The sequence below is a fragment of the Schistocerca piceifrons genome, chromosome 1 (genome assembly GCF_021461385.2).
Source record: "Schistocerca piceifrons isolate TAMUIC-IGC-003096 chromosome 1, iqSchPice1.1, whole genome shotgun sequence".
Taxonomy (NCBI): domain Eukaryota; kingdom Metazoa; phylum Arthropoda; class Insecta; order Orthoptera; family Acrididae; genus Schistocerca; species Schistocerca piceifrons.
This window is the reverse complement of record NC_060138.1, coordinates 282,280,073-282,306,455: the sequence shown is the minus strand read 5'-3', so window position 1 is coordinate 282,306,455 and position 26,383 is coordinate 282,280,073. Positions and strand designations below refer to the sequence as shown.

The following is a 26,383-nucleotide window of genomic DNA, read 5'->3' as shown; positions in this document are numbered from 1 at the left end:
CAAACCAAGTACTCCAAAAAGCACTGCTGGCACCGAGCAAATAAATTTGTATGAGACATGCGGATGGCAAAGTGTTAACAGTTGCTCCCCCTGCAGACAATGCCTGCTCCTGATACAATTATGTGTTTGGGTACGTTTCATGAGACTATCCATAAATAACAATTAATGGGAACAGGTAATTTTTCTCAGCTGAAATAATGGAAGTTAAAATTGCCTCTTATTACTATCATGTGATATCAGTCCATTGTGGCTCTTAGTCCAAAATCATTCACAGTTTGATTCACTTTTGATCTTTCTAATCCTGTTACTTTTGTTTACTTGTCCAATTACAAATTTATGATCTTCTCACCTTACTGGTAGAATTGTAGCTGTGAAATTATGTTGCGACTCATGCCTGAATAGTTCAGTCAGTAACACTGTAGCCTACAAAAACTAAGATTCTGGTTCAAATCTCTATTTAGTATACATATTTAATCTCCCAGGAAGTTTCAAAACATTGCACCTTCAGCCACAAAGGAATGATTCATTCCAGTTTCCACTTTACATTTATGGGCTCTGTGTCAAATACGATGGGGTGCTGACTGCTTTCTTACAGAGAAGTGACTTCTGGGAGTAACACTCTAGCAAGCAGCTACGTGATTTCTCGTTCTCCATCTCCATCTGAAAGTATTTCAGCATACCCCAAAAACATCTATCAAAGATGTCCTACTATAGATACAATCCTGTCACACACAAGTGACAGATGAGTGCCAGGCTGTGATTCACTGCAGATCGTATTGGCAACAATGAAAACTTTTAAGTTCCTCAATTTTTATGTGATGGGAGGACAACAATGCCGACCACAACACCAAATTTTCAAAATTGACCAAACATTGCCAATGAAAAATTCAAAGTGTATACGGACAGCAGACCAAATCTTTACCAAACACTGACCTGACCTCAGATTACCTCCTTGTACTTATGAAAGTCCCTTTAATTAGTATTCTACAACTAAATACCAACAACTACTACAGAGTGCACAAATTACATGAACTGCTGTTTAGACAACAATTCACTTGAACAGGAAATCAGTCAAGGTCATCAATGAGCGTTAACTGCTACAATCTCACCAGAAAAACTGAAATACCACAAACAAGAGGCTACAATATTCATCAGACTGCAAAGAGGTGTTGGAAACAATTTTTAAGTGAGTATCCATAAAGTTCTTATGGGTTTTAAACTGTAAAACATTGGTTCACTATTGTACAGTGTGTCATGGTTATGATGAGAACAATTCCTGTGGGAACCATAGACCCGTTTTGTTCTGCTACAAGTACTTAAATCTTTTTGTAAAGTTTCAGGCCTTTATTTCTTACACTGTCTGCAATGGAGACTGGGCTGCAATCATTTTTTTTTTTTTTGTATTTGTTATCCAAATAGAAATCCTTCTTGGCAAATGTCATATGGGCCTGTAAAGTGAAGGGACAAGGGATGGGGTATGAAATGGATGGAATGCACTGAGGCACACAACCACATTAGCACTGGCATTCATGTGAATCAACACCTGTACAAACGATGCTACGGTTAAGTGGTGATCCTTAAAGTTATTCACCCTATGTAAATGGTGAGATTATTGTGAAAGGAGTAATGATTCAATTGCTTTTTCCATTTAATCTGCATCAGCAAGACGAAAAAAAATACAACTTTCATAGTCAAGCAAACAGTTATACACTACCATGGTTGCCCATCTGAGATCTAATTAAAGTCAAAAAGAAATGATGTTAGCTGCAATTAACAGAAGCTGCTGAAAGGAAAAACATGCTTTCAGTTGCATAATTGTGAATTGTACAAAATCCATCCGAGCCATAACAATTACCATACACACAAGCACAAGGTTACGACAGCACTGCTGTACAATTTGTAATTGCATTTTACCACCTGATTACCATCGTACAACACACAACACCATCGTGCATAGAAGAGTGTGCCTACGGAAGTGGAACAATTGGAAAGGACACAATACAGGTTGAAATTCTACAATTTTCAATCCACAGGCTTAGAAATAATTAATTGCTATCTAAATAAATATACCCTTAGGTAACTGGAAATTTTTTGATTACTATTTGGTGAAGCATCAGAAAGAGTTCTCATTACATTTACACCTGGAATATTATAAGATCAATATTTTATCATCAAGCACTGGCCAAGTTATGGCCTGCTAATTATACTAGTCACAATACCTAGAAGGGCACAAAAGTTAACACTGCACTACTGAATATGATTCACAAGTTCTTGAATTATTTACGTGAATACAGTGGAGATTATCAAATATAAGTACATCATTACAAGTATGAAAAAGACGTAAGTTTGGACCAAGAGCCTAAATCTCCCTGTCCTGTATGTCAAGCAATGAATAATAGCCTAACAGTGAAATGACTGCCTTCAATATGAAGGAAGTCAATGCACTATCTTTGTCAAACAATCTTTAAGATAGCCCTCTGCCCCTGCACTTTTTTCACATTATTGCAGGGAACAGGAAAGCATAGGCAAGTGTTAAAAGTTATGAACCTCTGTCTAACACCACTGAAAAATGTAATGATGTAGTTATGCAGCTTAATCTTGCATTGACAGAACAAACAGAACACACAAGGAAGCAATATCTATAACATTTATTGGTAGTGCGTTTCTGAACAGGCACATTTAAAAAGAATACTGGAATGAGTCACACCATTCAGAAGTCATGTTGTAAGCTCTGTCACAATTTGCTAAAGCTAAAAAGTTTTGTGGAGTTTCACAATTTCAGACAGAATTATTTAAAAGAAGTTGCAACAACAGTGAACCAGCCTACAGAAATACATCACCAGTGGAGAAGTAATGCAATCTTTCAATTTTCATATGCAGCTACTTGCTGTATTACAACAGTTAAATATAATAAGAAGGTTTGCAGTTTTATGTAAGAGTATAAAAAGTATTATTTACAGTTAATTGAAGAGAAAACAGAATGACACTCTTTGTCAGTGAATCATAAAATAGATTCTCTGGAAGAAAATGGAACAGCATGAAAATTTATAGGATAAATATCAACAGAAAACCAGTCTGTGAGAAGAAAAAGCAATCTGCACATAACATTTAGTGCTGTGAACATTCAGTAATTAATTAGCTGCATTACAGAGAAGACAATAAGAAGGGACTAAGTCATTAAAGACTGAGCACAAGTCCAGATTGGACAAGAACAAAAGTGTGTGTGTGTGTGTGTGTGTGTGTGTGTGTGGGGGGGGGGGGGGGGGGGGGGGACAGTAAGCATACACTGGAAGGGATTTAAGGGGAACTGTGGAAAATCAGAATCAGATGACTACAATAGGATCTGGACGCTGCTCTGCAGGAAGGAGTTTTCAGCGTGCTACCACTATCATTGCCCCCCCATGAACCATGGACCTTGCCGTTGGTGGGGAGGCTTGCGTGCCTCAGCGATACAGATAGCCGTACCGTAGGTGCAACCACAACGGAGGGGTATCTGTTGAGAGGCCAGACAAACGTGTGGTTCCTGAAGAGGGGCAGCAGCCTTTTCAGTAGTTGCAAGGGCAACAGTCTGGATGATTGACTGATCTGGCCTTGTAACAATAACCAAAACGGCCTTGCTGTGCTGGTACTGCGAACGGCTGAAAGCAAGGGGAAACTACAGCCGTAATTTTTCCCGAGGGCATGCAGCTTTACTGTATGATTACATGATGATGGCGTCCTCTTGGCTAAAATATTCCGGAGGTAAAATAGTCCCCCATTCGGATCTCCGGGCGGGGACTACTCAAGAGGATGTCGTTATCAGGAGAAAGAAAACTGGCGTTCTACGGATCGGAGCGTGGAATGTCAGATCCCTTAATCGGGCAGGTAGGTTAGAAAATTTAAAAGGGGAAATGGATAGGTTGAAGTTAGATATAGTGGGAATTAGTGAAGTTCGGTGGCAGGAGGAACAAGACTTCTGGTCAGGTGACTACAGGGTTATAAACACAAAATCAAATAGGGGTAATGCAGGAGTAGGTTTAATAATGAATAGGAAAATAGGAATGCGGGTAAGCTACTACAAACAGCATAGTGAACGCATTATTGTGGCCAAGATAGATACGAAGCCCACACCTACTACAGTAGTACAAGTTTATATGCCAACTAGCTCTGCAGATGACGAAGAAATTGAAGAAATGTATGATGAAATAAAAGAAATTATTCAGATTGTGAAGGGAGACGAAAATTTAATAGTCATGGGTGACTGGAATTCGTGTGTAGGAAAAGGGAGAGAAGGAAACATAGTAGGTGAATATGGATTGGGGGACAGAAATGAAAGAGGAAGACGCCTTGTAGAATTTTGCACAGAGCACAACATAATCATAACTAACACTTGGTTTAAGAATCATGAAAGAAGGTTATATACATGGAAGAACCCTGGAGATACTAAAAGGTATCAGATAGATTATATAATGGTAAGACAGAGATTTAGGAACCAGGTTTTAAATTGTAAGACATTTCCAGGGGCAGATGTGGACTCTGACCACAATCTATTGGTTATGACCTGTAGATTAAAACTGAAGAAACTGCAAAAAGGTGGGAATTTAAGGAGATGGGACCTGGATAAACTAAAAGAACCAGAGGTTGTACAGAGATTCAGGGAGAGCATAAGGGAGCAATTGACAGGAATGGGGGAAAGAAATACAGTAGAAGAAGAATGGGTAGCTTTGAGGGATGAAGTAGTGAAGGCAGCAGAGGATCAAGTAGGTAAAAAGACGAGGGCTAGTAGAAATCCTTGGGTAACAGAAGAAATATTGAATTTAATTGATGAAAGGAGAAAATATAAAAATGCAATAAGTGAAACAGGCAAAAAAGAATACAAACGTCTCAAAAATGAGATCGACAGGAAGTGCAAAATGGCTAAGCAGGGATGGCTAGAGGACAAATGTAAGGATGTAGAGGCCTATCTCACTTGGGGGTAAGATAGATACCGCCTACAGGAAAATTAAAGAGACCTTTGGAGATAAGAGAACAACTTGTATGAATATCAAGAGCTCAGATGGAAACCCAGTTCTAAGCAAAGAAGGGAAAGCAGAAAGGTGGAAGGAGTATATAGAGGGTCTATACAAGGGCGATGTACTTGAGGACAATATTATGGAAATGGAAGAGGATGTAGATGAAGATGAAATGGGAGATATGATACTGCGTGAAGAGTTTGACAGAGCACTGAAAGACCTGAGTCGAAACAAGGCCCCCGGAGTAGACAATATTCCATTGGAACTACTGACGGCCGTGGGAGAGCCAGTCCTGACAAAACTCTACCATCTGGTGAGCAAGATGTATGAAACAGGCGAAATACCCTCAGACTTCAAGAAGAATATAATAATTCCAATCCCAAAGAAAGCAGGTGTTGACAGATGTGAAAATTACCTAACTATCAGCTTAATAAGTCACAGCTGCAAAATACTAACACGAATTCTTTACAGACGAATGGAAAAACTAGTAGAAGCCAACGTCGGGGAAGATCAGTTTGGATTCCGTAGAAACACTGGAACACGTGAGGCAATACTGACCTTACGACTTATCTTAGAAGAAAGATTAAGGAAAGGCAAACCTACGTTTCTAGCATTTGTAGACTTAGAGAAAGCTTTTGACAATGTTGACTGGAATACTCTCTTTCAAATTCTAAAGGTGGCAGGGGTAAAATACAGGGAGCGAAAGGCTATTTACAATTTGTACAGAAACCAGATGGCAGTTATAAGAGTCGAGGGACATGAAAGGGAAGCAGTGGTTGGGAAGGGAGTAAGACAGGGTTGTAGCCTCTCCCCGATGTTGTTCAATCTGTATATTGAGCAAGCAGTAAAGGAAACAAAAGAAAAATTCGGAGTAGGTATTAAAATTCATGGAGAAGAAATAAAAACTTTGAGGTTTCCGATGACATTGTAGTTCTGTCAGAGACAGCAAAGGACTTGGAAGAGCAGTTGAATGGAATGGACAGTGTCTTGAAAGGAGGATATAAGATGAACATCAACAAAAGCAAAACAAGGATAATGGAATGTAGTCTAATTAAGTCGGGTGATGCTGAGGGAATTAGATTAGGAAATGAGACACTTAAAGTAGTAAAGGAGTTTTGCTATTTGGGGAGCAAAATAACTGATGATGGTCGAAGTAGAGAGGATATAAAATGTAGGCTGGCAATGGCAAGGAAAGCGTTTCTGAAGAAGAGAAATTTGTTAACATCCAGTATTGATTTAAGTGTCAGGAAGTCATTTCTGAAAGTATTCGTATGGAGTGTAGCCATGTATGGAAGTGAAACATGGACGATAAATAGTTTGGACAAGAAGAGAATAGAAGCTTTCGAAATGTGGTGCTACAGAAGCATGCTGAAGATTAGATGGGTAGATCACATAACTAATGAGGAAGTATTGAATAGGATTGGGGAGAAGAGAAGTTTGTGGCACAACTTGACCAGAAGAAGGGATCGGTTGGTAGGACATGTTCTGAGGCATCAAGGGATCACCAATTTAGTATTGGAGGGCAGCGTGGAGGGTAAAAATCGTAGAGGGAGACCAAGAGATGAATACACTAAGCAGATTCAGAAGGATGTAGGTTGCAGTAGGTACTGGGAGATGAAAAAGCTTGCACAGGATAGAGTAGCATGGAGAGCTGCATCAAACCAGTCTCAGGACTGAAGACCACAACAACAACAACACCACTATCGTTGGGAAGCAAGTGTACTTGTAGCACATTAGCAATATGTTGATTCATCTTTTGTGTTGAGTGTGTTTGTATCCCCTCGTGCCAATCTGCTGGAATCAGCATGTGAATGTAGGTCAGGCTTAGTGGTTAACTATGACACAATAACTCGTCATTAAAATTCTTGATAGTTAAAATATATTAAAAGTTATCTAATATATTCTAATATATACAAAAGTAAAGTACACTGAATTTGAAGCTAGTACAATTAATAATCCACGAGAAAATCAACTTTTTTGATATTTTTGAGTTCCTCTAAAATAGAGGTGCTGCAAACACAAAATTTGAATGGTATGTTTATTTGAGTACGGAGGGACTGAAGAGCTCATTTAATTATTTTCAGCATTTTTCAATTTATTAAGCAAAGTGTGTAGTTGTTTACAGATTATCAAATGCTTAATGTGTAGATTATAAATTTTCAGCATCATATTTATTACATTATATAACAATGCTCCACCAAATTTCATTATGAAATTATAATAGATCAAGGTAAAGGGTGATTCGAATTGGCACTATCACTTTCAAAAGTGAGTGGCGGGTTATAGTTAACTTCATCAGAGCAAGAAAATCTTCCTCTACAACTGAAAAATTTGGCATTTACTTACATTCTCAACTGAGGAAGATATTTAGATTTTTGAGGATATGAGGGGCCTTTCTTAGACTCGAGCAGAAGGCTTGCTGTGAGAAAATTAAGTGTCCCTTCAGTAATCTGCACTCCCAAACAATATTCAGATAACTGTGGAACAGTGATTAGCTTATGCTGAGCAGTGTGAGTAAATCAGTCTAAGTTGAGCAGTCAGTGTAGTAAGCCTGTGCCATTTTGCATGAAAGTTACCGTAACAGAAGTTATAAATGCATGCCTCAGATGGCAGATGTCATTTGTGGAAAGAGCAATGTGGATATTTTTTGGAAGTTCGTGAGTGTTTTTGTACATTACCTAGTGGACGTACCACACAGCATGTGAAGTATCAAAAACCTTTCCACTTTTAGGGTGAGAAAATTTACTTTTGAACTCGTCAATACTTATTTACCATTAGCAGAGCTGAAATTTGGAACACTATCAGACTTACAGCTCTCGAATATGTCAAGTGTTGCTTGCTTGTGTGTTGCAGAGCCCTTGCCTTTAATGTGTACTTGCGATATTCAATGTGTGTAATTTTTTTTTTACCAGATTTGACTTAATTTTCTCTCTCAAAAAGTGTACCTTACTATAGATTACCATACTGCAACCAGTGGTTTTCAGCAGCTGGACCTGAGATGTCAACAAGTGGTCTGAAATTTACAGATAAAGCTTTTATGCTATTTTCTGATTACCAACTAGAGTGATGCACATGTCCTTCTTATCTGGATGGCAAATAAAAACTTTAGCTAACGGAGACTTAACATCGAGTTGAACTACATAAAGGAAACTAGGCATGGTTAGGGTGCACAACTACTGAACTTTCTTTAACATGACCTTTCCCGAACCAAAACCAGCTAATGTCACCCCACACTATGTCACTCTGTTCCTTCATTGAACAGAAAACTTTGTATGAGTGTTGCATCTAAATGGCCACAGTATTTTAAAACAAGTAGAGTGGAGGCCCTTATTACCCTGGTTCTTTTGTGCTCAAAACACAAATGATACAGGTAGTAATAGCCAATTAAGTGTGTAGACCGAGAACATGTGCAGTAAAAAGTATTTTAATCATTGGTTTGATTGTGAATAGTGAATTAGATACGAATCTACGTGGCTGGCTGTTTAGCAGCGAAATAGCTAGAGAAGCTACAGAAAGATCATAACCCAAGTACAATCTCACTGGAAAATGATGACTACCTGTTATAATAAATCTGCCAAAAACTGGATGAAGTTCTTACAAGCAGATCCGTTATAAATTGCTCTTTCAATTATCTGTTTTAATTCCACTTTTGAAGGAGAGTGACTGACATTTAACTGATCTGCAGAAAATGCAAGTCCCTGGTATGTAAAGCTCAAGATGACGATGGTTTGTGGGGCACTTAACATCGTGGTCATCAGCGCCCCTACAAGTTCTCAGTCTTTCCAGTTTCAATCTCGCCACTTCCCAAACGATGATAAGATGATGAGGATAGCACAAACACCCAGTCCCCGGGTGGAGAATATCCCTGACCTGTTCGGGAATCAAACTTGGGACCCTGTGATCCAGAGGTAGCAACACTAGCCACTACACCACGAGATGCGGACTATAGTTTTTGATATGCCATTTCTACAGATTTAGACAAGATAAAATAAGAAATATCCAGATGTGTATCCTGTGTGAAATATTGACATGTCAAAACTGCCTGAAAAACTCAATGCTCACATACATAAGAAACCAATGACATCACTTATTACTAGAGACTGGATTATATGCATTTAGATGTTGCAAATGCATTTGCATATTTGACTCCTTTCCACCAGTTACTGCATATTTTAACTATAAACTAGTGACTATGCATATTTTCACTCTATGTTTACAATATTAAAAAAAAAAATATTAGATGGGCGGTCTTTATCTCAATCTAGTTTTGATGTCTATCAGATAGGCCGCGTCCTAGAACTGTGTGAAATTGCTAACCGAATGGCCACTGCCTAGCGAAATCATTATGAAGAGGAAGAGGAACAGTAACAGGCAGACAGTCAATGCTCCAGCACCCACACCTCCAGTTAATCCCTTCCGCTGTCATACTGTACATGTCAGCAACAATTAAATTAAACTACACAAGTTTTTAGTAGCATGTCCATTGTTTCAGTTAAGCTTTCTATTTACTTGTACACAGCTGAACATGTTTACAACGTGTAGTGTGTGACATGCTGTGCGCCATGCTGCCTGAAAAAGAAATGTCGTTTTATGGATAGCTGACCATCCTCTGACATTTACATATGACAGAATTATTTTATATTGTCAAGTTCACGAGAAAAATGTTTCATGCAAAAAAAGTTTCAAAGAGACCAGCATGTCAAGACAAGTCTTTATATCACAGGAATGCAGAAGAAAGGGCAACAACAACAACTTCTGACAACATCAAGCTTCAGTAGCAGGGATTTGTCCAAAGGTAACCAAAAAAGTCTGTTTCATTGCAAGCAATATTCCTCTTCACAAACTTACAAACCCTATCCTCAAAGAGTTCCTGCACAAATATTGCTTAAATCAAAATATACCAGATGAATCAACATTGTGTAAAAATTCATACTGACAATTTACGGAAATATTCTGAAAGAAATATGCAATGAACTAAAGAACAGCATTATCTGGATTTCAGTTGGCGAAATACAGAAACTTGTGGCCATTATATTGCAACTTTAATTGCTGGTGCTTTAAAAGATGAGCCTTCGTCTTCCTATCTAGCGGCCTGCAAAGAACTTGAAAAAGTAAATCATTCTATGATCACCAGATTTGTGAATGAAGGTATAGAAAAATATTTCCAGAATCTTCTGTAGATGAAAGGGTGTTTGTGTTTATTTCAGATGCTGCTCCCTACATGATCAAAGCAGGACAAGCCCTCTGACAATTTTTTCCCCAATTTGACTCATGTGATGTGCTTTGCTTGCCTTGCTGAAGAAGTACACTCACATTTATGAATGTAAATAAACTAATTTCATCTATAAAGAAAAGTGTTTCTAAAGGCCCCTGCCCGCATCAAGACATACAAAGAAAAAATATCGAATGTGCCTTTACCTCCCGAACAAATAGTAGCTCATTGGGGTATGCGGGTCGAGGCCGTGTTGTTTTACAACAAACATTTGAGGCCATTAGAGTGGTAGTAAACATTTTCGATAGTGCAGGGGCTTTGGCAGTTTGCCAGGGCAAGGAAGCTTTTAATGACCCTGGTAAAAAAAAAAAAAAAAAAAAAAGACATTGCTGTAATTAGTACTCATTTTTCTCATATACCTGCAAGTATTATAAAGCTTGAAACTCTAGGTTTGGCATTGAATGAATCTATTCAGTTAATTAAGAAAATTATTCTAGTGAACTCCTCATTGCTGGAGGTATTCCCAAGAAAACTTAAAGAAAAGTTTGAAAACATTTTAAACACTAAGCCAGGCTTGAACCCTTGTGCCAAATTGATAGTTTTATTAACAGGATGGGTGAACCTTTACCAGAAACAATAAGTGACAACATACCACTCAAATTCAAATACTGTCCAGTTACCTCAGTTGATGTAGAATGATCCTTTTCTGCTTATAAGAATGTTTTGAGTGATTGAAGACACAATCTTACTACCGAACATTTGGAACAGTACTCACCATATAGCGGAGATGATGAGTCGCGATAGGCACAGTAAAAAGATTCACACACTTATAGCTTTTGGCCATTAAGGCCTTTGTCAGCAGTACACGTACACACACACACACACACACACACACACACACGTGCAAATGCAACTTGCACACACGTCTGCAGTCACAGACAGCTGAAACTACACTGCGAGCAGCAGCACCAGTGCATGATGGGAGTGGCGACTGGGTGAGGGTAAGGAGGAGGGATAGTATGGTGGGAGTGGCAGACAGTGAAGTGTTGCAGTTTAGACGGAGGGTAGGAGAGAAGTTGTGGAGGGGGGAGGGGGTAAGTGGCGGAAAGGAGAGAAATAAAAATAATAAAAAGAAATTAAAAGACTGGGTGTGGCGGTGAAATGACGGCTGTGTAGTGCTGGAATGGGAACAGGGAGGGGGCTGGATGGGTGAGGACAGTGACTGTTACATTCCATACTGGATTTTCCATTGTTTCATGATTGTATATTGTTCTTTAAATACAATATTACAGAGTTTTCGAGCGCGCCTTCTGCATGATATATATCTTAAAGTTGGTCCTGTAGATATCGACTGTTTCGCTGCAACTCAGTCGCATTGCATCTGCTTGTTACTGACAACAGCAAGGGAGGAACAATTCTTGAAACACGGTATGCGTCCCAATTTTTCAAATTTTTTGAAAATAATCCCAGAAAGGCCCCCTTCCTAACCTCTACCAGAAAGTATCCAGAAAATGATATCAGCATTCTAAATGTACCAATATTTTGCCTGGCTGGCGTTCTTCCTTGTCACTGATATGCACAGGTTTGACTTTGGAATATAAGCATGCAGTAATTACCATGTTTTGTTATTATTTCCTCTTGAATGTTTTCACAATTTTCATGCATTTTTAAGCATTTCTCATGCATATTTGCATGCATGTTTAAAGCTTTTTATGATGCATATCATCCGGTCTCTACTTATTAAATTTTACACTGACAATGAGGTCAATAAATTTGCTACAATACTACAAACAGGCATGAATCTTCACAATCACAAACAGTATATCTAACTAAAAATAAATTTTATTTCCAAAAAGTACTGTTAATTACAACCATTAGAGTGGGATAAAGGCACCTAAAAACACTGCTCAAACAGTGTTGAAACAATGACAATAATCTGCAAAACTATGTCAGATGTCAGCAGAACTGCAGTGAGAGTACATATTTTCATTTTCTTTACATAAAAAGAGAAAAGTTAAATTTTTTTCCATATATGACTAATGTCATCATATTATTAGAGTATCATCATCATCATCATCATCTCGATCAGTTTACAGCCCATGGCTCGGTCTATTTGGAACATGAACCTCACCATCTTTCCATGTTTACTCTGGTGCAGTCTTCGCTCTTTCCTCAACACTCTTTCTTCACAGCTTTCAGCCAACTATCCCTAGGTCTTCCTCTTGGTCATATCCGTCACATCTCCATTTCCTGTTTGTTCTTGGGAATCCTCTTGTTTTCCATTCTCATTCCAAACCACGCTCCTAACATTTTGCAGGTATGCTTCTGATTGACTGCCATGTTCATTGACCTCTTTCTCATTTCTTCATCTTTTCTGTATCACACTTCCTGAGTATGTGATACTTTCCACCTTCAATTTTTCAGCTACAACCCTTATTCCACTAGCTGGTCTACCTTACTTCCTAGACATGGCCAGGATCTCACATGCGTTTACATTGAATTTCATTCCACATTGTCTCACAGTTTCTTCCCACATACCCAGTTGTTCCTGAATCTCCTCCTTCCATTTCCCCAGATCATCAAGTTGTCTGCAAACACCACTGCTTTCATCTTGTCTTTCCCAGCATTTTTCTGCCATCTTCTTCATTATCTAATCCAAGACCACAATGAAGATGAGAGGTGACAATCCACTGACTTGTTTCACAACACTTGTTTGCTGGAACCAATCTGACCTTTCATTTCCTGCTTTTAAACAATTCAGGCTTCCATAGTACATCATCTCCACTCTGTCTGTTGTCTCATTTTCCACTCGCTTCTTTTCTAGTACTTCCCCGACTTTTCTTCTGTAACTGTTATCAAATGCATTTTCTACACTGAAGACCCAAGGAAACTGGTACACTTTCCTAATACCATGTGGGGCCCTTGCGAGCACATAGAAGTGCTGCAACACAATGTGGCATGGCCTCAACTAATGTCTGAAGTAGTGCTGGAGGGAACTGCCATGAAACCTGTTGGCTGTACATAAATCAGTAAGAGTGCCAGGGGGTGGAAATCTCTTGTGAACAGAACATTGCAAGGCGTCCCAGATATGCTCAATAATGTTCATGTCTCAGAAGTTTGGCAGCCAGCAGAAGTGTTTAAACTCAGAAGTGTGTTCCTAGAGCCACTCTGTAGCAATTCTGGATGTGTGAGGTGTCACATTGTCCTGCTGGAATTTCCCCAAGTACGTCCGAATGCACAATGGACATGAATGGATGCACGTGATCAGACAGGATGCTTATGTGCATGTCACCTTTCAGAGTCATATCTAGACATATCAGTGGTCCCATACCACTCCAACTGCACATGCCTCACACCATTTCGGAGCCTCCATAAGCTTGAGCAGTCCCCTGCTGACATGCAGGGTCCATGGATCCACGAGTTGTTTCCGTACACATACACCTCCATCAGCTTGATACAATTTGAAACAAGACTTGTCCGACCAGGCAACATTTCTATCATCATCAATTGCCCAATGCCTGTGTTGATGGACCTAGGCACAAAGCTTTGTGTTGTGCAGCCATCAAGGATACATGAGTGGGCCTTCAGCTCCAAAAGCCCACATTTATGAAGTTTCATTGAATGGTTCGCACATTGACATTTGTTGACGAACCAGCACTGAAATCTGCAGCAATTTGCAGAAGGGTTGTACTTCTGTCATGCTGAACGATCCTCTTCAGTCATCGTTTGTCCCACTCCTGCAGGATCCTCTTCCGGCTGTGGCAATGTTGGACACTTGATGTTTTCACAGACTTCTGATATTGACGGTACACTCATGAAATGGTTGTACGGGAAAATCCCCACTTCATCACTACCTCGAAGATGCTGTGTACCATCGCTCGTGAGCTGACTATAACACCACGTTCATACTCACTTCAATCTTGATAAACTGCCATTGAAGCAGCAGTAACCGACCTAACAACTATGCCAGACACTTGTTGTCTTATATAGGCAATGGCAACCACAGTGCCGTATTCTGCCTATTTACATATCTCTGCATTTGAAAACCTATACCAGTTTCTCTGGCACTTCAGTGTATATTGAGGAAGGCCATCACAACATTTTCCCCAAATTCACAGCGATGCTCCTGGAGTTGCCTCACTGCAAATGTGAAGTCAACAGTTGATCACCAAGGTCTGATGATGTTCCTCTCTCAATTTGTTCTCTATCCTTGTTAGAGTTCTGCTCACCAGGATCTTTTCATGCACCTTGGCACAGTGTGACATCAGTGTGACTCCCCTATACTTTCTACAATTCTTCCTACTCCATTTCTTGAACATAGGGACAATTAGTGTCCTCTTATCATTCTACACCAACATAATCACATGATTCAGCCACTGTTTCCCAGCCTCCACTACCGCCTTCACCATTTGGACACTTACTTCATCCAAACCTGGTGCCTTTCCTTCTTTCATCTTGTCCAGTTCCATTTCCTTTTCTTTCCACGTCAGTGCCTTATTTCCCCCCCCCCCCCCCCCCCTCCAGAGTTTATTTCTACTTTCTTAAGTTTATTATACCCATCTCTAAGTTCTTCATGATTTAGCAAATGCTCAAAGTACTCCCTCACTATATTCAGTGTCTCTTCGTTATTCACCTAATTCCCATTTCTATCCATCATTGCTGCATTCTCTCTCCAACCTCTTCTCTTGCTTTTGACCATTCCACATAGTACTTTCTTATATTTCCTGTTCTCTTCCTCCACCACCTTTGTCCAGTCTTCCATCCACTTTCTTCTCTCCTAGCCACTGTCTTATTTGCCTCTTTCTTCTTGCACTCCCCTCTTGCAAATTGAGTCCTCTTTCAGAATCACAGTCTGAAGATCTTGTTCTTCCTTCCCATTACCTCCTTGGCTCTTTCAATCCTCCATGGCTTTTCCTTCCACCGTTTTCTGCCATTTGCCCTTCAGTTATAGCTACTGCAGCTTCTACCATAGCACTTTTAAATTGTCCGTATTCCTCTTCTTCCATATTTTTGTTCCTCCTTTGGTAAACATTCCCTTATAATCTACTGGTATTCTTCAGTGACTTCCTTTTCCTTCAGTTTTCATGTTCTTTTTCTACTTTTCTGATTCTCTGTCTTCTTCCATTCCTTCATGGTTCTCATGGTCATCAGCAGCAGCCAGTGGCCACTATCAAATGCTTCAGATGGTAGTAACTATATATCTGTTACAGTCCTCTTCACTTCCAAATCACAGAGCATGTAATCCACCAAAGATTTCTGCACTAGATTCCTGCTGTACCATGTTACATAGTGGCTCTCTTTCTTCCGAAACTATGAGTTACTTACCACTAAACCATTTCTCTTTCAGGATTCCAGAAATATCTCTTTTTCTTCATTTCTCCTTCTCCATTCTTCTGCTTCCAGTACATATTTACACTCTTTCACTTCCTACATTGCCCCTCAGAAGACCAAACCCTCGTCCAAGGCATGGGAGGTGGGTAACACCACAAAATAGGAGATGGTCTACAGGAGGAGTACAGTTAGGACTTTGAATGCCCCAGCACTGATACAGTAGCTGTGAAGGCCCTGCAGGAACTCCAAAAAGTGGTGGCTAAGTGGCTCTGGTGAAGATATGATAGGTCTAGTTAGCCAACAGTGGACCAACAGCCAGCTTTCAACAAGGTAATTAGTCTCAGAAAGGATGGATACAAAAGACAATGACCCAGCAAGGCAAATGGACTATGAATTGGAGCTCTGAACACTGGAACACCGACAGGAAAGGTAGAGAAGCTAGTAAATATGATAGAAAGGAGAAGGGATTAGGGAACTGGGGAAAGGTTACGAATTATATTGGAGTGGAAATGAAGGAGGACAAAAGGCAGTTGTTGCTGTGAGGGATGGTCTAAAAGAAGAGGTACAGAGAATAAGAGACAGAATAATGAAGATCAGACAAATGACAAACAGAGGCAGTATGGAGGTGGTCTATGTGCATGCCCCTAAAGGGCACTGTACACCTCAATTTTTGAAAATTGATTACTGAAATACTACAGTATCCAAATTTCAGATTAGACTGGCTATAATGCAGTAGGGGAAAAAAAAATAATGGAGCAAGGATCACTGAGAGTCCACCAATGGTGTCTACGAAAAATGTATACTTCTGTCTTTACATTTACACGCTAATCAACACCCCATATATTACAATGCAGGCAGACTTTTAAAACATGCTTACAATCTCTCCTTTGCCAGATCAGACACAAAGTTTCAACATTAATGATCTATCGTCCATCAGTTTTGACATCTAGAAACTCCTACTATTCACCAACTTTAAAATAAATGAAGGATATCAAATCCAATGTGCAACAAAATTTTGCTGAGTCTTCCTTTACAATCTGTGAAAATCTTTTTCAGCTACACTGTAACCAAAGGGAAAAATGGACAACATTTATTAGCAGATGATAATGTACATTTGGTAATGTCCTTACTATTTTGCTGCCTTACAGGCAATGGAGTACAATCCCCCCCCCCCCCCCATACTATGGGGCAGTGATGACCTATGGCTATTGATAATATTGCAGCAAGGTAATTCTACATGAACTTAGGGATTATTGTAATCTTTACTGCATCATCATCATCATCATCATCTGATGATGATGATGAAAATTTCCACTTCAGCTTGATACCATTGTCATAATATTCACAGCTGAACTAGTAATCTGACAAATCTGTCTTGTACAGAGCAAGACTGAACTTCTCTAAATGAAATTACTATACTTTTAGTCTTTAAAAATTTGTGTTTCATGATTTGCAGCTATCTTCACACAAGTTTTGCCTATATTATGACAAGTCTTGCTCTATGTACAATGGATTTATTAAAAGAAGTAACACAGGGAAGTGCATGATATTTATTGTGCTGTGTTAAATGTATTACATAAAGACAAACTGACAACCAAATTTACGATTAAAAATAAAACTTTCTACTACTTTAAAAACAATAAATAAAACATCAATCTAAAAGCAGCACAGAAAAAATTAAAATAAACTAACTTAAAAACTGCACAATGAGACTCTTAAAAGCAACTAAATTCATGACAAACGCATATGTGAATAGCTCATTACCCACATTGTAACAGTTGAAATAAACATGCTGAACTGAGCTCTTAAATGCTAACAAGGGGAATTTAATTTCTTATGTCTACAAACTTTTCTGGATAACAAGGAAATAATTATATGTAATAAAGCTACATTGTATAAGGGTTTTATCAAATGACTCTCCCAATACATAATCAAACCTTTGATATATATTAATCTTTGAGAATTGAATTTAGTTATTTTTCACTTTGTTTGTAACAACAAATTATCAACTACAACGACATTATGAGAATGAGTTTTTCAAATGAAGCATTAAGTGCTACTGGCAACAGTAACAACATATATTTTTGATCTCCAGCACCACTCTGAGAAATAAAATAATGAAAGGGAGGTGAGAGGAGAGCAATGGAAGGAAGAACACACACGGATGGAAGAAGGAATGCAAGGATGGAAGTGACAGAGTGGTGGAGATATGGACCTACTTCACAAAATACATACTGTCACCAAAACTACTTCTCACAAATCTTCCAAGAAATATGATGCAGATAGCAGTTAACATTGCTCTGCACACTCAAATTAGGAACTTGAGTATAAGAGACCTTTATCATCATCTCTCTTCAGTAGAAAATAATTTGAAATTTTGTTACCTCCAGTTTGTGGGACAATAGTTTTCAAACCATACTTCAAACACAATGAGAATGAATAAATCATATAAATATAGTACTATTTACTTTTCCAGGCGACAAATTGGGCTATCGTGAACCATCTGAAGATCAACTTTGGGGCCAACCAGATCACGGATGTTGTTAATGCCATATTTTATCATTGTAGGCCTGTAATTACAGAGTGTTTGTGTTAAAAAAGCTATAAATGCATTTTTAAATGATAAGTGTGGATAGAAACTGTTTCAGTTTGTTATTTCATTTTGCAAGTTTCATGAATAAAAGTGAAGTTCTTAAAATATTTAGGTGCAATAAATTGGATATGGTACAAAATCATGTAGGAACAGCATGGTACCTTTCTAATGACAATCCCCAAGCTATTACATTCACTTCCTCTGGGATTCCCATCGGTCGTAACATTTCGGGTCGAAACATGCCAGAATTTCCTACTTCCATCCATTTACCCAGTCCATCATGGAAACTGAATATTTCCATACTAGGTTCAGTGTATGGATTATACGCAGGTTTAAACTGTAATTTGCTCATTCCAAGTTTCTTAAAGAATTCTGCTAATATACCTGAAAAAAGGAAAGGTTCAGCTAGAAGACACTGATATAAGTATGTAGAAATAGCATCAGCAGCAACAACAACAACATACCTATCAGGTCGCCGAGGGTTAGCCTATAATCAGCTACCACTCCCTCCACTTGATGGAACTCAGCTAAATGGGTAGCATCTAGAGTCTCATTTCTAAATACTCTGTCTATGCTAAAATACTTCACAGGTTTGAATCCCTGAAACAGCAATAATGGTAAGTCTGTATTACATTTTTTCATCCAATATTGCAATTAGGTGATGGAATATCCTAAGCTTTTTATTATTTTTTAATATATAGAAACCTCTGTTCCTTTATTTGGGATATGACTAGCAGACCACACCTGTCAATTTTCCAATTTCTGATTTATTATTTAACTCTGTAAAATGAAGTAAATTACTACAATTGGGTTATTATTACTGCTATTCTCATTCCATCATTTTACAGTTCAACATTTTCATATTTCTGTTTATCTTTAAAAAGTCCTGGGTATGCAGTTACATGTTCTATGATTGTGTGTCATAAAACAAAAAAAAATAGTGTTGTGAAAAGGTACAGCACAGGCAAGTGGCATATGGGTAGCTGGTGGGCATATTCAATTCTGTTGGCATTAGGGGCTTTAGGTGAGTGATATGCAAACGGTTAAATTAATGTTACGAAATTTACAGTATTCATGAATATATTAAGTTTTTATATTGCACATCAACCACACAATAACTTTAATTACACAATACATAATTTCATCAATGTTAGGAAAACTAACCTCTTGTGCAAGTTTGTACAGCATACGAGCACTGACTGCTGTTGTATGAGTTCTTAATAAATTTTTCTGAGCCTCTGCTATTTTCCAGTTGTATCCATATCCTTGGGAACCAAAGCCCCCGTTACTGTGGATGCACTTTACTCTTTCCAGGTAATCAGATGGAAAATTTTTTGTGTACTGTGGATCTGTAGAAATTTTACAGTACCACTCACAAAAGAAATTTGCACGAAATGTAAGATACTAATTACAAATATTCAGCACTTCACAATGGCACCTAAAGAGAAGTAACTTATATTTTGATAATTTAGCAAACAAACACTAACCTGAAACAAAGAATGTATCATGTGCATCTCTAGCTGGATGTTGCTGTGGCTGAAACAATGCATCAAAATTCCAAAATGAACTTTCAATATAGTTGTTTGTTGGCATCTCTGTGAACCTACAAACAGAACATTGTACACATTAATCTGCATTCTATCAGAATCCATATAGTTATAACGCAAGAATAATCACAGTTTTCACTTATTGTACATGGAAATAACTCAAAAGTACATTCACCCTAGTGCCACAGACTGGGCACTAGTTTTCACCACCACAGCAATTGTCCGCCCCTGGTAGCTGAGTGGTCAGCGCGACGGAATGTCATACCTAACGGCCAGGGTTCAACTCCCAGCTGGGTCAGAGATTTTCTCCACTCGGGGACTGGCTGCTGTGTTGTTCTTATCATCATCATCATCATCATCATCATCATCATCATCATCATCATCATCATCATCATCATTTCATCCCCATAGACACACAAGTCGCCGAAGTGGTGCCAACTCAAAATACTTGCACCAGGCAAACGGTCTACCCGACGGGAGGCCCTAGCCTCACAGCATTTAAACCAGAGCAATTGCAGATGAAGTGTTTAAAACTTTGTAAGAAACAAACTATTTTGTTTTGTATGTTCTGATACATATAATGATGAATGTTTACTGATTTTCTATTTCATGTTACTGGTAAGCAAAGGGGAGAATTAGTTTGCATCAACAATGTGACACAAAAGTCTATCTGGGACCCTGTCTACTATGGCTGTGCAGAAGACATCAATCAATAATGTAATACATGAATCAAATTAAATGATCCACAGAATGTGTGAAAATAATCTTTATTTTTAATGTTAAAATTAAGATGGCAGGCAAAAAAGAGATTATGTATAAGTTCCACAACATCATGAGTGTCTTCATTCAACACACTGTACTTTGACCATTTAGTTGCAGCAGTATTCTACAACATATTTAAGTTTCATTAAACAAAACATGCAAGAAGATTATTTCATTTCTCAATTTACTTTATGCAGTCTTGACTGTGTTGACACTTAATGTGAAGTCTACATTCTGACATCAATTTTCCTGACTCACAATAATGCATCTAGAGTTGTTTGGGATATGATAGAGATCTTTTACAAATAAGCAATAAAACAAATTTTGAATAATTTATTAAATGATACAGCACTAACAAAAGTAATCTTACAATTTATACAAACTGAACTTTTGAACTAAGGAAATCAATTTTCCAAGGACTTGTAAAAGTAATAGAAGTCTGATTGTGTGCATATTACAGCTGCAAAATGGAACTGTTGTGACAGTTCCACGACATTTAACAGTGCCGCCACGACAGTCCGCGCAAACGGCGATAGAGGTGCTCTGCAACTCGGCTGAGCATGGGAGCGCCACCTAGCTACGAACGGCGCCGTCCGCATGTCACGGCACGGCAGTCGAATGAGAGATACTGAGTTGTTATCATGTAACCAGCTATTGTTCATAAGTGAGTGTGTTTGAATGTCCACACAATTATTGGTGATTAAAGGTTACAACACTTTTTGGTGACGCGGTCGAATATTTTCACTGCGTTGTGGATTTGTGCGTTCGTGACGGGGCAGACATGGAACAGCTTATGCAAACGCTCACTGAACAACAAACACAGCTGACGGCTGCTATTCAGGCATTGTCGACGTCACTTACTCATCGTCTGTCTTCCTCTTCTCTGCCTCCATTCCTTCCTTACGACGAGGCCACTGAAGACTGGGAGGATTATGAGAAGCGTTTGCGGCAACACTTCTTGACTTTCGGCGTTGTCGGCGCTCCTATGTGTAAGTCGTTATTTCTATCTTAGATTTCCCCATGGATCTATCAGCTGCTATCTCAGTTAGCCCCTCTGCGGGAACCTGCCTCCCTGTCCTTCCAAGAAATGTGTGACTTATTGTCTACCTACTATCGCAAAAACACCCACGTCGCTGCCGCTCGCGTGGCGTTCTACCGGTGTCGTAAACAGCCCCATCAATCTTACCGGGCTTGGGCGGCGGAACTACACGGTATGAGTAGGAAATGTCAGTTTGTCACGGACACTCATCATGAGTCTTATGCTGATTCAATGGTTAGGGATGCTATTCTACGGCTTGCTCCGGATAAAGAAGTTCGGCAACATGCCCTACAACTGCCAAACCCGTCGTCGTCGGAAGTTCTAAGCATCGCTCAATCCTTTGAAGTGTCTCACGCTGCTGGCGCGCAAATAGACGCATGGTGTGATGTAGGTGCTGTACAGTCAACTTTCGACACGGACAATTTGCCTGTTTCACAGGAGAACGAAGATGTGGCGCGGTTCACTCGCATATACAACGTCGCGTTGGGCTGCAACGCTCGCAGCGAAAACAGCAACCACAGAAGCAGATTCGTTCCGCACTTCCTTCTTGTCCATGTTGTTTCGTACAGCATGACAGGGCCGCGTGTCCAAAACGTTGGGCCACGTGTAATTCATGTAGGAAAAAAGGCCACATTGCTTCTGTGTGTCAGTCCCCTAAAGTTTCTGTCGACGAGGACGAGGCATCGGACATGGATGTTAACTGTGTGCTTTCTCAAACAGATAAGTTGTTTGTTACTGTTCATGTTCTGGATAAAGACATTCGCATGCAAGTGGACACTGGCTCTGCAGTAACTCTCATTAATTCTCACATGTATTTGGAGTTGGGCTCCCCTCCCTTGTCTCCAGTTACGCGAAATCTGAGAACTTATAATAAACAGAAAATTCCTATCATTGGCCAGTTTGATGCTTCCACTGCCTACAAATCTGTTGTTAGGCCCCTCACGTTTTATGTGGTGGATCATGCGGGCACTGAAAACCTGTTCGGTTATGATGCTTTCCAATTGTTCGGGTTCTCCATTGATGATGATGTGCACCTCATATCTGAGGATATTCCGTATCAACAGATGGATGGATTGTGTTCTGAATTTTCGTCCGTGTTCTCTGCTGGTCTGGGTCGTGCCAAGGATTTTGAAGCCCACATTACTCTTAAACCTACAGCTCGCCCTAAGTTTTTCCGGGCACACCCTATTCCGGTGGCGTTGCGTGCACCTGTCAAGGCTGAGATAGACAGGTTAACAGCTTCAGGGATTCTCCTTCCTGTTACCTCCAGCGAATGGGCATCGCCAATCGTGGTGGTTTCTAAACCAAACGGGAGTCTGCGATTGTGTGGTGACTTTAAAGCCACCGTCAACGCTCAGAGCCTCATTGACACATCCTCTTCACTGTCCTGAAGAGTTATTTACCAAGCTCACTGGGGGCCAGTTCTTTTCCAAACTTGACTTATCGGAGGTGTACCATCAGTTGCCGTTGGATGCTTCTTCCAAGGAATTTCTCGTCGTCAACACTCCTTGTGGGTTGTATCAGTACCAGCGGTTACCATTTGGCGTCGCTAGGGCGCCGGCCATTTTTAAGCAGTTTCTGGAACAGCTCATGGCTTCTGTTCCCGGCTGCATAAACTATCTGGATGACATTGTTGTCATGGGGGCCTCTACTGAGGAGCACCTTCGCAATTTGCGTTCACTGTTTCGGGTATTGCATTTGGCTGGGTTGAAGTGCAACCTGGACAAGTCACAGTTCTTCCAACCCTCCATTGTGTATCTTTGTTTCCACTTGTCCTGTGAGGGTATACATCCTCTACGTCAGCATGTTGCGGCAATTAACGCTCTACCACGGCCGTCCACGGTCAAAGACCTTCAGGCGTTTCTAGGCAAGATTGCTTATTATCACAAATTCATTCCATCCGCAGCGGCGGTAGCTCATCCTCTGCATCAGCTGTTACGCAAAAACGTTCCTTTCTGTTGGTCAGACAAGTGTGAGCAGGCTTTTGTCCGCCTGAAGGCTCATTTGCAGTCGGCACCTTGTCTTGCCACATTCCGTCCGGGTTAGCACTTGGTTCTGGCGACTGACGCGTCACGGTATGGCCTAGGGGCTGTTCTCGCCCATCGTTATGAGGATGGGTCAGAACGACCCATCGCCTATGCTTCCAAGACCCTCAACGATGCGCAACGGCATTACTCTCAAATCGAAAAGGAGGCGATCGCTATCATTTATGCTCTAAAAAAGTTCAGCGTTTCTTTGTATGGTTCTAAGTTTCACCTCATCACCGACCACAAGCCGCTGGTCTCTCTGTTCGGCCCATCGGCGTCGCTTCTGGATAAGGCAGCTCACCGCCTGCAGCGTTGGGCCTTATACTTGTCTCGTTTTCACTATGAGATTCACTATCGCCCCACGGCCCAGCACGCCAACGCTGACACATTGTCGCGATTGCCAATGGGTTCCCGACCCGGTTTTCGATCGTGATGAACTACTCTGTTTCCACATTGATGAGGAAGAACGTCGTGTGGTCGAGGATTTTCCACTTACAGGTTCGCAGGTCGCGTCGGCTACTGCGCGGGACCCAGTCCTGCGTCAGGTGATCGGTTTTGTTCAACGGGGTTGGCCGGACAGGACCAAGGGCCGGGCATCGGATCCCCTTTGCAACTACCATGCCTTGCGCCTTCGTCTGTCTGTTCGTGATGGTGTTGTTCTTCTGGGCACGGATGACGCATCTCCACGGGTCGTGGTGCCAGCCTCTCTTCGCAAAGATGTTCTCAAACTGTTGCATAAAGGCCATTGGGGGATTTCTTGGACTAAGTCCCTGGCCCGCAGGCACGTTTATTGGCCCGGTATTGATTCGGACATCGCCCACATGGTTGCTGCATGTGGTCAGTATGCTCAACAACTGGCTGCACCTCGTACAACGCCCTCTCCGTGGCCTGATCCGGCGCAGCCATGGGAACGGGTGCACGCTGACTTTGCCGGCCCCTTCCTCGGTACTTATTGGCTACTGTTGATTGACGCCTTCTCGAAGTTTCCGTTTTTTGTTCAATGTCCGTCGCCCACCACTGCGGCGACGACGCTGGCTTTGTCCAAAATCTTTGCGCTAAAAGGTCTTCCATCCACGATCATCACGGACAATGGCCCCCAGTTCTCTTCACAGGCCTTCCGTGATTTTTCTACTGGACAAGGGATTCATGTTACAGCACCGCCCTTCCATCTGCAATCGAATGGGGAGGTCGAGCGCCTTGTCCGCACTTTCAAAAGCCAGATGAAAAAATTCCTTAGTGATTTTTCCACAGATGACTCTCTGCTGCAATTTCTGAGTTCTTACCGCTTCACGCCTCTGGGTGATCGCAGCCCTGCTGAACTCTTGCATGGCCACCAACCGCGCACTCTACTGCACCTGCTTCACTCCGTCAGGCCTTGTGCTGTGTCCCCTAGTGCGGGAAAATACTCGGTGGGCGCCGACGTGTGGGCACGAGGGTATGGATCTTGTCCTAAATGGATTCCAGGGGTGGTCAAGGCTCTTCGCGGCCGCCAGCTTTGTGAAATACATACAGACGACGGCATGGTTGTTCGCCATTACGACCAGATGCGCCCACAAGTGGTGGCCACGCCGGTGCCACCGCCCCTTCCTTTGCCTCCACCAGCCCGAGAAGCCAGTCCTGTCACTGCTACCGCTCTACTGTACGTGTTGATGCAGCGGACATCGCTACCGCTTCCGAGTACACCCGAACCGGCCCCAGTCGTGACGCCGCCTTGTCCGGGACCCATCTCGCTGGAGCACACCCCCAGGTCCACGACACCTATGGATGCTGCTCCGGAGTTTTCACCCATCATCTCGTCCAGGAGACACGTTCCACAATACTCTCGTGTCTCTCCGCGGGATCTTCTCGGGGCCTCACAAGAGGCCATGGATGTCTCCAAGGAAGTGAGTGTTTATTTTTTATTTTTTTTTTTTGTTTGCAAGGTGGGGAAAAGTGTTGTGACAGTGCCACGACATTTAACAGTGCCGCCACGACAGTCCACGCAAACGGCGATAGAGGCGCTCCGCAACTCGGCTGAGCGCGGGAGCACCACCTAGCTACGAACGGCGCCGGCCGCATGTCACGGCACGGCAGTCGAATGAGAGATACTGAGTTGTTATCATGTAACCAGCTATTGTTCATAAGTGAGTGTGTTTGAATATCCATGCAATTATTGGTGATTAAAGGTTATAACAGGAACATTAGGGTATGATTCACGTCAATTATTAAGAACACAAAATAATCAATCTTCATCAATATTAGTTATACCACTGAAACTAATGCAATGCTGCAACCAGCCACTCAGTGACGTGCTCACGCAATACTTCACATATCATACTGAAACCCTCTCTTCTTGACATAGCAGCAAGTTTGCCTGGATACATTATGACTTCTGATGAAGGTTCACAAACTGTCAGAACATAGCAGAGAGAAAACAAAATTGCTTTTTCACAGCAGTAAGGATTATTATTATTATTATTATTATTATTATTATTATTATTGCAATTTCTGTGTGTCCAGGTGTCTATTTCAGTTTACTAATAAGATGTACATGAAAGCCTTGTTACTGTTTGCTAGAAACAACATGGAAAAACTATGGATAGTCCTGAACTAGGATGTCCAGACTAGTAAATAACTGATCTTTCATTACAAAAGGAATATTTATAAATTCCACTCACTTTCATAAGTAATGGTAACAATACATGAAGTTAAAAGGGTATCAGGTAATTCTACAAAAAATAAAGTGTTGCCTTCGATCTTGGGGGATGCATGCTAAATATGTATGCCCTCTGCTGTACACTTTTCTGGATGAAAGAGACAGACGTAGAAGTCAAATACAGTTTATGTTTTATGTTGCCACCACCACCACCAGTTAAAAAACAATGGTTTACTGATCAAGGGA

The 26,383-nt window shown here is 40.7% G+C and overlaps 1 protein-coding gene across 1 annotated transcript in view; it reads right to left on the bottom strand.

Annotated features, from left to right (window-relative positions):
* The window catches only part of LOC124783379 (phenylalanine--tRNA ligase alpha subunit), a 145,035-nt gene that overhangs the window by 37,560 nt on the left and 81,092 nt on the right, over positions 1–26,383 (bottom strand). The window contains exons 5-9 of the mRNA XM_047254057.1: positions 19,615–19,730; positions 19,292–19,476; positions 18,592–18,727; positions 18,289–18,511; positions 18,003–18,104 (exon numbers count right to left, since the gene is read on the bottom strand). Of these exons, the coding sequence (XP_047110013.1) occupies positions 18,003–18,104; positions 18,289–18,511; positions 18,592–18,727; positions 19,292–19,476; positions 19,615–19,730 (762 nt within the window). The remainder of the gene's footprint in view (positions 1–18,002; positions 18,105–18,288; positions 18,512–18,591; positions 18,728–19,291; positions 19,477–19,614; positions 19,731–26,383) is intronic.